Genomic DNA, 12,973 nt, shown 5'->3' on the forward strand with positions numbered 1-12,973 from the left:
AATTTATTCCAAAATATGATAAAACAATGAAAGAAATAAAAAATCTAAAGCAAAAAGTACATTCGCAAAAATCACCTGCATCAAAGTTCTTTGTAAATACAAATAATCGTTCATTTAAATAACTATATACATCCACTAAAGAAATAAATTTTTAAAAAACTATGCTTCCTCACAATTTTTTGAATTTGGGAACTATACCATAGAAACAGAATAAAAAAAAATTAATATTTACAAAAAAAAAAAAAAAAAAAAAAAATGTGCTTTTCTCACAATTGCTCAAATTTGGAAGCTACACTTCAGAAACAGTATAAGAATTTTATATTTACAAAAAAATATATTGTCTGAAAGCAGCTATATTCAAATTCAGTCCATTCCAAAATAAGATAAAACAATAAAGGAAATAAAAAATGTAAGGCAAAAAGTACACTCGAAAATTAAACCTAATTCTCCTCTTGGAAACAGCAAGGGATAGGCCATGGGATCACAACATTGGCTTAATGGAGAAATATTTTTGCGGCTGTCATCTACAGGATAAATACAGATGTCTTGATTAGTAGGTGGTTCGCCATTATCTCCAACAAATATCGCAGCAGTTTCTGTTTTTGTAATAGGCTGTTTATATCTAGATATATTTAAATTTCTAGTCTCCATGAAAACCATTCTGATATTTGTAGCAGGATTTTTTTCCATTATACGATGCATCTTCTGGTAACAATCAATGAACGGATTGATTGCTTTCAACATAGAATTCAATCTTTCCATCTCAGAGAACAAACATCCTTCATTTCTCACCATGCGTTTTTCAGTGGCTTCACTGGTATCAAACACATATAACTGACCATAACCTGGTTTGTTATGACCACTGTATAAAGGAGAAACCATGTGGTATATCTGACCATGAATCCTATTGCAATATGACCCAGTTCCAGGAGGAGCTTTAATTTGAGCTCCCATGGAAGCAAAGAGAAACCCTGTGGTATATCTGACCATGAATCCTACAGCAATAATGTCCTGTTCCAGGAGGAGGTTTGATTTGAGCTCCCATGGAAGCAAAAGCTAAAGTAGAATTATATTCTCTTATATGCTTCCGATAGTTTCTTCCTTCGATTGAATCACTGATTAGCAAGTCTTTCAATATTTCTGGTGGAAGCGTTTTATGAAAATACAGTTGTCAACAATCAGAACACAATGCGCATGCGTGAATTTTCTACGCCAGTTGGGTAATGCAATGCAGATTAGAAATTTTTAATTTCCTTTATTCTGTTTTATTTTAATTGCAAAGTACTTCAGAATGAATCCGAAAGACTGGTTAATTAACAATGTTTAATATTAAAAGCATCAAACACTAATAAATAAACAGAATCATTTAGCGGTCAATCAGAACTCATTTAGCGGTGTCAAGTGTTGCCAAACGGTGATTAACAAATTCGGCCTGATTTTGCGTCCACGTAAGTGTTATATATATATATATATTTCACGAAATTTAGTCTACAATTGAATAGATAAATTAAAAATTCTATGACGTATCACTCTTTAAATACATTCATTTATATTTTTTGCATTATTTTAATTTAAAAAATTATTAATTCTGTATGTTTATATAGAAATATACTTCAAAAATCTTGATTAAATAAATATTCAAAAGAACTATTTTCATTAAAAACTATATTTCATATACGTAGAAAATTAATGATTTCCTTCGAAGAAAATTGATGCGAAATAAACAATACAAACCTATCACATATTAAAAAAAATATGAACTTTCAAACAGAATTTTTTTTTTAATTTCTTCGTTTCCCCAAAAAATTTAACGAATGCACCAATTAGGCCTTACTTTACCATCCGAGTTTATACGAAGTGACTGCAGCAAATTCGTGTACATTCGGTTCGATTTGGAAATACATTTTTTTTTTCCAACTAATAAATAATTATGCTGTAATTCGTCATTCTGCAACGCCGTTCATCAAAACTTCGTGTAGATTCGACTCAGTTTCCGAAAATCTGTACGCTATTGAGCATGCGCAAAATAGGAGCAGCATTTCTGCAATAAAGTTTCGGCCATTTTGACTCGGAATTTCGCTCAAGCATAGTCAAAAAAAATTACCTGTTGAATTAATTAAATTATCTTAGTATCAAATACTATTGACCTGTCCAAGCAACAGGAAGTAAGTATTTTAATCTTTTATATATCACAACTGTAAATTTCTTGGAAAGCTCGCGAATTAGCATATCTTGTAAATTCCGTTGGAGAGGCCGCGAATTAGTGTATCTTAGCTCTTGCGAATTTAGATATCTTGTATTGTGTGAATTTGTGCGTCTTGTATTTGTATAACTTTTCAGAATTATTTTCTTAAAATTTATTATCGATAAATATATAATTAAATGTTTGTCTGAATATTTGTTTGAACCGGCTGATATAATTTTCCATTGTTCTGTTGTAGCTTCGGAACATATCAACACAGAAAAATTATAATTAAGTTACTTTAAATTTCTAAAAACTAACTTTTCTGTAATTTAAAGGCACCCGATGCTAAAGTTAAAGGCACCCGATGCTAAAGTGAAAGTCAAACTTAGTCGTTTTCGATTTCACAGTTACGCCATTTGATGGCAGATAATTTCGTATACTTTTAGTCATAGCAATTATATTCACAATGATTATGTTTTATAATTATTCTATTTTTTGATATTATTTATCGGGTTAATCATATCCATTGTTAGTTGTTAACACGGCATTATTACTATATCAATTAATGGCGGCATATGGATTTGTGTTCAAGGTCAAAAAAAGGTCAAGGCATGACATTCTTTCCATTTCTCAACCTTTTTTGCTTTTTTTTCCCGGATAAAATAAAAATAAAGAATAAAATTTAAAAAAATGAAGGATGATTTTTCATTAACCAGTCATAATAATTATGACTAATAACTTAAGTTGCTAAAAATAAAAGAAAAAAAAATAAGCAAAAGGTATTAACATTAGCAAATATTATTTTACAAACATGAACATTTCTCTAAAAATATTTAATAATATATCTTTGTAGGCTCTAAGTTTTGGCCCGCATCTTTGTAGGCTCTAAAGTTTTTTGCAATATTTTCAGAGCAATCTAATTTTGCTCTTTAATTTGACTCAAGTCTATGCATTGGTACTTATTCAAACTATAATCAAATACCATATAAAATTTAGAACACTATTTTTAGAACTATTATTTTCTTATACTTTTATACTCATACATAGATTAGTATAATCCAAGTTTATTCAGAGTTGATTAGCTAACTCACAAAAACTCAGAGCTGCTGGCTTGTGAGCTATGACTACTTTTTTCAAAGCTCAGAAAAAATTAGAACATTTAGATTGTATTAAAAAAAACTTCAAATTTTTATTATTAAAAGTTGTGTTTTTGAAGACTAAATACATGTTTTGGAAGTTGAGAAAGAGAAATTTGCAATACTTAAGGGTCCCTCCAGGGTTTAATCCAGGCCTGTACAAGATATTTGCCTTTGAAATTGTCTCTCATTATTGTTCACTGTATGTATGATAAGGATTTCAATTGTAATAAGTTAGATTTTCGAAATCGAAAGCCAGCATAAGAAGCCTTTTGTGTTTAAAATGTTTTTGAAATTTTCTTCATAAATTGAAAATACACTTGCTAATTCTGGTATTTAGGGTTCAGGTAGGGTGGGTATTATTCTGGAAACAATATTTATTAACAAATGAGCTAAATTTCATTCATTGATTTAATTTTTTTTTCTTTTTTGATGTGCTTAAAATCTAAAAATATTTTTTATGTTTAGTGAATGATGAATATTTATTTAGAAATCAAAACTCCACTTGACAGCTAAAATTTTATTTTTTCAAATTATTTATAAATTTATTTTCAAAATAAACTTATTAATGCTGGTTTTTAGGATATTATTCTGCAAATTATATTTATTACAAATGAGCAAAATTTTATTCGTTGATTTTTTAAAAAAACTATATATATATATTTTTAATGTGTTTAAAATCTAAAATCATTTTTTATGTTCAGTGAATGCAGAATATTTATTTAAAAATCAAAACTCCACATGACAGTTAAAATTTTATTTTACTTAACTTATTAATAAATTAATTTTGGAAATAAACTTACCAATGCTGGTTTTTTAGGGTGGGTATTATTCTGCAAACAATATTTATTGCAAATGAGCTAAATTTTATTCATTGATTAAATTTTTATTTTGATATGCTTGAAATCTAAAATCAGTTTTTATGTTCAATTAATGTCGAATATTTATTTACAAATCAAAACTCCACTTCACAGTTGAAATTTTATTTTTAAAAAATTATAAATTTGTTTTTAAAATAAACTTACTAATGCTGGTTTTTAAGATATTATTCTGCAAACCATATTTATTAAAAGTAAGTTAAATTGTATTCATTTATTTTTTCTTAAATATTTTTTTCTTTTTTAATGCGTTTAAAATCAAAAATTATTTTTTATGTTCAGTGAATGCATAATATTCATTTAGAAATAAAACTCCACATGAGTTAAAATTTTAGTTTATTTAACTTATTAATAAATTAATTTTGGAAATAAACTTACTAATTCTGGTTTTTAGGGTATTATTCTGCAAACCATACTCATTGCAAATGAGCTAAATTTCATTCATTTATTTAATTTTTTTTCTTTTTTTTGTACTTAAAATCCAAAATCATTTTTTATGTTTAGTGAATGCAAAATATTTATTTAGAAAACAAAACTGCACTTGATAGTTAAAATTTTATTTTATTTAAATTATTAATAAATTTATTTTCAAAATAAATTTACTAATGCTGGTTTTTAGGGTATTATTCTGCAAATCATATTTATTAAAACTAAGTTAAATTGTATTCATTGATTTTTTTAAAAAAAATATTTTTTTCTTTTTTTATGTGCTTAAAATCTAAAATCTTTTTTATGTTCAGTGAATGCAGAATATTTATTTAGAAATCAAAACTCCACATGAGTTAAAATTTTATTTAATCTAATTTATTAATAAATTAATTTTGGAAATAAACTTACTAATTCTGGTTTTTAGGGTATTATTCTGCAAACCATACTTATTGCAAATGAGCTAAATTTTATTCATTGATTAAAAAAATTTTTTTTTCTTTTCTTTTTTGATGTGATTAAAATCTAAAATCATTTTTTATGTTAAGTGAATGATGAATATTTATTTAGAAATCAGAACTGCACTTGAAAGCTAACATTTTATTTTTTAAAATTATTTATAAATTTATTTTCAAAATAAACTTACTAATGCTGGTTTTTAGGATATTATTCTGCAAACCATATTTATTACAAATGAGCTAAATTTTATTCATTAACTTTTAAAAAATTATATATATTTTTTAATGTGTTTAAAATATAAAATCTTTTTTTATGTTCAGTGAATGCAGAATATTTATTTAAAAATCAAAACTCCACATGACAGTTAAAATTTTATTTTACTTAACTTATTAATAAATTAATTTTGGAAATAAACTTACCAATGCTGGTTTTTTAGGGTGGGTATTATTCTGCAAACAATATTTATTGCAAATGAACTAAATTTTATTCATTGATTAAATTTTTATTTTGATATGCTTGAAATCTAAAATCAGTTTTTATGTTCAATTAATGTCGAATATTTATTTACAAATCAAAACTCCACTTGACAGTTAAAATTTTGTTTTTTAAAAATTATTAATAAGTTTGTTTTTAAAATAAACTTACTAATGCTTGTTTTTAGGATATTATTCTGCAAACCATATTTATTAAAAGTAAGTTAAATTGTATTCATTTTTTTAAAAATATTTTTTTCATTTTTAATGCGTTTAAAATCTAAAATCATTTTTTATGTTCAGTGAATGCAGAATATTTATTTAGAAATCAAAACTCCACATGAGTTAAAATTTTAGTTTATTTAACTTATTAATAAATTAATTTTTGAAATAAACTTACTAATTCTGGTTTTTAGGGTATTATTCTGCAAACCATACTTATTGCAAATGAGCTAAATTTTATTCATTTATATAATTTTTTTTTCTTTTTTGATGTGCTTAAAATCCAAAATCATTTTTTATGTTTAGTGAATGCAAAATATTTATTTAGAAAACAAAACTGCACTTGATAGTTTAAATTTTATTTTATTTATATTATTAATAAATTTATTTTCAAAATAAATTAAATTAGTAAATTTATTTTCAAAATAAATTTACTAATGCTGGTTTTTAGTGTATTATTCTGCAAATCATATTTATTAAAACTAAGTTAAATTGTATTCATTGATTTTTTTAAAAAAAATATTTTTTTCTTTTTTTATGTGCTTAAAATCTAAAATCTTTTTTATGTTCAGTAAATGCAGAATATTTATTTAGAAATCAAAACTCCACATGAGTTAAAATTTTATTTAATTTAATTTATTAATAAATTAATTTTGGAAATAAACTTACTAATTCTGGTTTTTAGGGTATTATTCTGCAAACCATACTTATTGCAAATGAGCTAAATTTTATTCATTGATTAAAAAAATTTTTTTTTCTTTTCTTTTTTGATGTGATTAAAATCTAAAATCATTTTTTATGTTAAGTGAATGATTAATATTTATTTAGAAAACAAAACTGCACTTGATAGTTAAAATTTTATTTTATTTATATTATTAATAAATTTATTTTCAAAATAAATTAAATTAATAAATTTATTTTCAAAATAAATTTACTAATGCTGGTTTTTAGGGTATTATTCTGCAAATCATATTTATTAAAACTAAGTTAAATTGTATTCATTGATTTTTTTAAAAAAAATATTTTTTTCTTTTTTTATGTGTTTAAAATTTAAAATTATATTATGTTCAGTGAATGCAGAATATTTATTTAGAAATCAAAACTCCACATGAGTTAAAATTTTATTTTATTTAACTTATTAATTAATTAATTTTGGAAATCAACTTACTAATTCTGGTTTTTAGGGTATTATTCTGCAAACAATATTTATTGCAAATGAGCTAAATTTTATTCATTGATTAAAAAAAAATAAATTTTCTTTTCTTTTTTGATGTGCTTAAAATCCAAAATCATTTTTTATGTTTAGTGAATGATGAATATTTATTTAGAAATAAGAACTCCACTTGAAAGCTAACATTTTATTTTTTAAAATTATTATAAATTTATTTTCAATATAAACTTACTAATGCTGGTTTTTAGGATATTATTCTGCAAACCATATTTATTACAAATGAGTTAAATTTTATTCATTGATTTTTAAAAAATTATATATGTTTTTTTAATGTGTTTAAAACCTAAAATCATTTTTTTATGTTCAGTGAATGCAGAATATTTATTTAAAAATCAAAACTCCACATGACAGTTAAAATTTTATTTTACTTAACTTATTAATAAATTAATTTTGGAAATAAACTTACAAATACCGGTTTCTTAGGGTGGGTAATATTCTGCAAACAATATTTATTGCAAATGAGCTAAATTTTACTCATTAATTTAATTTTTTTTCTTTTTGATGTGCTTAAAATCTAAAATCCTTTTTTATGCATAATGAATGATGAATATTTATTTAGAAATCAAAACTCCACCTGACAGCTAAAATTTTATTTTTTTAAAATTATTAATAAATTTGTTTTTAAAATAAACTTAGTAATGCCTGTTTTTAGGATATTATTCTGTAAACCATATTGATTAAAACAAAGTTAAATAGTATTCATTGATTTTTTTAAAAAAAATATTTTTTTCTTTTTTAATGTGTTTAAAATCTAAAATCATTTTTTATGTTCAGTGAATGCAGAATATTTATTTAGAAATCAAAACTCCACATGAGTTAAAATTTCATTTTATTTAACTTATTAATAAATTAATTTTGGAAATAAACATACTAAATCCAGTTTTTAGGGTATTATTCTTCAAACCATATTTATTGCTAATGAGATAAATTTTATTCATTAATTTTTTTAAAAATTATGTTTTATTTTTTGCTGAATTTAATATCTAAAATCAGTTTTTATGTTCAATGAATGCAAATTATTTATTTAGAAAACAAAACTGCACTTGATAGTTAAAATTTTATTTTATTTAAATTGTTAATAAATTTATTTTCAAAATAAATATACTAATGCTGGTTTTTAGTTTATTATTTTGCAAATCACATTTATTGCAAATGAGCTAAATGTTTTCATTGATTTAAATTTTTTTTTGTCTTTTTTGATGCAATTAAAATCTGTTCAGTGAATGCAGAATATTTATGTAGAAATCAAATCTACACATGATAGCTAAAATGTTATCTTATTATAGTTATAAATTTTATAGTTATAATATTTATATTATATTATATATATATGACTATTAATACAATTAAAACGTTACATATTCAAGATATTTAAAATTTTCACTTTAACTTTACTTTACTTCACTTTTAATTCTTATGATTCCAAATTCTTATAAAATATTTTTGAAATATTAAAAGAAAGATAATATGATAAAGGGAAAATTAAGAACATCTGAATATAATAATAAAAAATATTAAAAATTTAATTAATTTTGAGCGTTTATTCATAAACATTATTGAAGTTTTTGTTTTCTGTTTTGATACAAAATTAAAATTTGAACAATAACAATTCAACTGAAAACAGATATTAAGGTCTTTTATAATTTTAGCCAACCACTCATATATCATTATATATAATATTGAAATTTTGATATTAACGGTAACCGCAAGTGCGGAGAACCAACCACCATAACAGAAGCTTCTCACCCCTATATATGAGGTGCCCTGCGTATTTGCAGTAAAGTTGAAAAAAAGAAAAACAGATGTTAGTGTAATTAGATTTAGTGATATCTATCATTTTAAATTTCTAAATGAAATTTTTCGTTCAATTTAGATTTTTACTTTCGAATTTTGCAGGACATTATATGAAAAAAATTTCCACAATTTCCAAAGAATCTCCTTTGTTTTGCTGCAGTTAAATATAAATTATTGAGAAATTTAAATTTGCAAAATATTTTCACTGTTTAGAAATTTTAAGTAATTTTTTTTATAAATTTTCTTTAAAAATTACCATTTTCTTTAAAATGCTTTTTTTCATCCAGTATTTAATATTTGCTGACCAAATTTTTTTTTTTTTTTTTGAAGAATACTCTTTATGAACTTAATAGAATAGGCATCCTATTTTGGATAATTAATTTAGTTTCGGAGAAAAAAAAATATTTACTTAAAAAATTTTGTGATTTTTTACGAGATATCAGATTTTTCTCTTTCGCTATTTTTAAAATCTTTTCTAATCAATATTTTTAAAAATCGATGCTTAATTCCATTAGGTTGATACTTGTGAGTTCACAGAAAAAATCTGAAGTAGTTTGAATAAAATGTGTCCGACTTTTTAACATTTTATAGCGGACATGATTTCAGAAAAAGCAAACGCAGAAAAACTGGTTTAAAAACAGAAATTTTTTAAAAAAATAATTATTATTTATTCATTTCAATGTTTTATAGTCACTATATATAGGAAATAATTCTTAATTTTTTCCCCCTCGGATGTTTATAAATGTTTAATAATAACTGTAAACCATTTAAATAAAATATAAATTGAAACAAACCATTTGAAACTAACGAAGTTTCTAGAAAAATGAATTGAATAAGGATGAAGTGCATCAATACAAAGTTGTAAAAAGTAGTTGCAAATTTGGCCTTGCTGAAATTAAAATATTTTAGTAGCGCACACAGTCGTTAATTTTGGTGTTAGTAATGAATTTGAAGTCAAATAACAAAACCGTAAAATTTTAGAAATTTTATTTGAGAAATCGGATTTACGCACTTTACATCTCTTACCGTCCATAATTAAACAATTTGCCTTTCTGTTAACTCGTGACATTTCCAAATTTATTAGAATTTAAATAAATACATCGTGTCTTGATTTTGAAAAAGACTTTCTTTTCAAAATTTTCCAAAATTTAAAGGGTAGATATTAACATACTAAGACTAATGAAATTATCAAATTTACAAACAATCACTGAGTAAACAGTACTATTTTTTAGAAAAGTCCTTTACTTTAGTTCAAAGTAAAAATTTCGGGCATTACCAGTAAAAATATAGAGTAAAACAGAGAAAGAAAGTGCAGTTCTTTATATTGCGTCTGTCTAAATGATGATAAATGTTGTACCTTTGATCTGAATTTCTTATGAAAACAAATAAAAACGAGAAACTGACTTTTAATCACACAAAATAATAATAATATAATTAATTTTGGTTAAAACTCAGTTTTTTTATAAATAAGAACAAATTATTTACTAGATTCCACAAAATCTGTCATAACTTTCAGAATTCGTTTTTTCTTTTCTTTTTCAGGAAGCTTTTTCTTAACCTTTTCTGTTAAAATAGCAGAATTTCCTTTGACCCCGTTTCAATACTTTTTCTTATTTTTTAGTTTTAGGGGCATCGTTTGATATCAAAACTAGTTTTCCAGGGCTATCTGTGACAAATTCAGTTTTACTTCTTGTCTTCCTTTTGCTCGCTCCTTTTCTGTGCTAAACATTAGAGAAAGGCCTCATATCTTGAGAGGATGTAAGTGAATAAGTTGATGTTATATTTAGATGAGAAGGATTTTTTTTATCAGAATTTGTGTTGATGAACTTTTAGTGACTGAATTATTTGGATTATATTACTCCTGGATGAGTCATCGGTCTGTTCTGTTGCAGATGAAGGAAGATTAGTGAAAGTATACACATTAAAGGTAACACAAGCTGTCGCACTGAATGAACCCTGGAATGAACTGGGAATTATAGTTTTGATAAAAGCAATTCCAGTCAGTATGTCCGTATCATATTTAGTAACAGGTTGACTATTGTTAACTGGTGTTAATTTCTTGTTGTTCATTACTTAGTTGCAATAAATTCTGAATGGGCCAAATACACCCCTGCCAAGCGGCTGCGTTTGATGTCTGATGAGAGGATGCTAAGTCATGATAATCACACCATTATTTTGGTTGTCTGAATACCCACGGAAGTTTTGTGATTATCAAGAAATAATAGCTCAGGTTGTTCAAGACTTGTTCGTGTAAAATCGATTAAGTGCTTAAAAAATAATAAATATCAAAAGGTAACTACTTTTATAAATTCTTATTTGGTGAAGGGTTTCTTTTCTTCTTTTTTTGGAAAGATTAATTAATAAAGTAAAGATTAAACCACCTCGAATTAAGGTATTGTACAGTAACATGTATCAAATTGTAGCTGGAAGTATGCTTAAAACTTTGATATATTCTCATTCATCATTCTTTGTAGAGTAAACTTTTAATCTACAGATGAATAAAAAAGATTTCATTTACTTCAGGTTCCCAAAACAAACTTATCTACCCATCATTTTAATGGTTTTTCTGATTGAAATGAAAATTCGTTGCAATATAGCATATCATCAAAAGTCATATAGAGATGAAATACATTAATTACCTATTTTCTCATAATATGAGAAAATTATTTTGTATGAAGTATCTATACCTTTTTTTTTAAATCTGAAGTATTTTACCTCTGATCTGACCAAAAGAATAATATGCCAGTGTTGTCAAAGGAACAGCATGATTTACTTTCCCATTTAGACCTCCAAAACTCATTTTTAATAAGGAATTGAAAAATCAGAGTTTGTGCAAAAATAGATTATTGATTATTATTAGGTTATTGCATACAATAATATCATATCTTAATTGCGTAAAAATGTTATAAGACAAAAAGTAATGTTTGTAATACTTACTCTTTAGTGGTGAAATCAGATAAAAATTTTAATTCAGTATCCACTAAACTTCCAAATTTTGTGACTTGTCGTTGGCACAGAATTAAGTGGTCGAAAGTACAGTTGGTTAAAAGTACAATATTTTATCCTGCAAGAAAATTTCGAGCTCAAAACAAACGAATATCTTTAAATAATAATATTCTATTTTAAAAATAATACTTTAAAAATTGTTGGAAGAGTTCTATGGAAAGTAAGGCTTTCTTTTTTAAAAACAACGAAAGAATTGCATGAAATAAAATTGGAAAAATATCGGCTAAACTCAAAAAACAATTGTATTTGCAACTAATCCTTTTTTAGATTAAAAAATTGCTATTATTATCTATTATATAATAATTGACTGTCCAAAAGCAAGGAAAATGATTTAAAATCCAATTTTCAATTTCGTTTCTTAAATTCGTTGAATCGAATACTAAAGGGTAAAATTTTGAAAATAACGGATAAATTGTAAATACAATGCCATTATTATTACATCATTCAACAATCTTTATTAAATTAAGGGGGAAAATGATATTTGCATATAAAATATAGCTTAACTTGAAAGCGCATTTTTGTCATTTTATTGCATATTCTTTATTTTTAAGAAATTAATCAAATAACAGTTTAAATATTGACTTAAGTAATATCTAAAACAGGTAGATCTTTTTTTAGTTTGTTAGTATAATTTTTGACTTAAATTTCTGATTTGCATTTATTCCAATTTAGTCCTTCATATCTATTTTGCTAACTAAAATTGGTTAGGATGTTATTTATAGAGAACAATCAACAGAAGAAATTATTTAAAGAATTCAGTAAAGTCTAATGAATTTGCTTAAGGAGAAAATTACATGTAACAGTAAATATGAAAACCAACATTAACTTTAGTTGTTTTTGTAAATTGTTTGTCATTACAGACTAGAATATCTCGAATACTAAAATAAAAAAAAAAACCTGTATTTTTTAAAAAATATTTCAATTACAGTCAAAGGCACATTTTAATCTTCCATAAACAACAGTAGTAATCGAAAACAGAATAGGCCAATGGGATTCAGTGGGCTAATTAGTATAGTGGCCAGGGAAGTCAGGACAGTTTAGTTATATTAACGTCCCGTTTTAAAGCAACACTAGAGCTATTTGGCGACGGACCTCGTCATTTTGAACCGCCGTCAGATAACGAGGACGACACCTGAGCTGGCACCTCCCACCTCTCCAAGTTT

The 12,973-nt window shown here is 24.5% G+C and overlaps 2 protein-coding genes across 4 annotated transcripts in view; one reads left to right on the plus strand and one right to left on the minus strand.

The window, feature by feature from the left end:
• The window catches only part of LOC129959649 (uncharacterized), a 34,205-nt gene extending 33,215 nt beyond the window's left edge, over nt 1–990 (minus strand). Inside the window, exon 1 of the mRNA XM_056072536.1 lies at nt 426–990. Coding sequence (XP_055928511.1) covers nt 426–990 — 565 coding nt within the window. The remainder of the gene's footprint in view (nt 1–425) is intronic.
• The window catches only part of LOC129961076 (uncharacterized), a 71,656-nt gene that overhangs the window by 16,608 nt on the left and 42,075 nt on the right, over nt 1–12,973 (plus strand). Inside the window, exon 1 of one of the 3 annotated variants that reach the window (XM_056074885.1) lies at nt 2,080–2,165. The exons of the other annotated variants lie outside the window; for them this stretch is intronic. The gene's annotated coding sequence lies outside the window, so the exon portion shown is untranslated. Of the gene's footprint in view, nt 1–2,079; nt 2,166–12,973 lie in introns of those variants that run through there. 3 annotated transcript variants of the gene reach the window in all.

The sequence above is a fragment of the Argiope bruennichi genome, chromosome X2 (genome assembly GCF_947563725.1).
Source record: "Argiope bruennichi chromosome X2, qqArgBrue1.1, whole genome shotgun sequence".
NCBI classification, from domain to species: domain Eukaryota; kingdom Metazoa; phylum Arthropoda; class Arachnida; order Araneae; family Araneidae; genus Argiope; species Argiope bruennichi.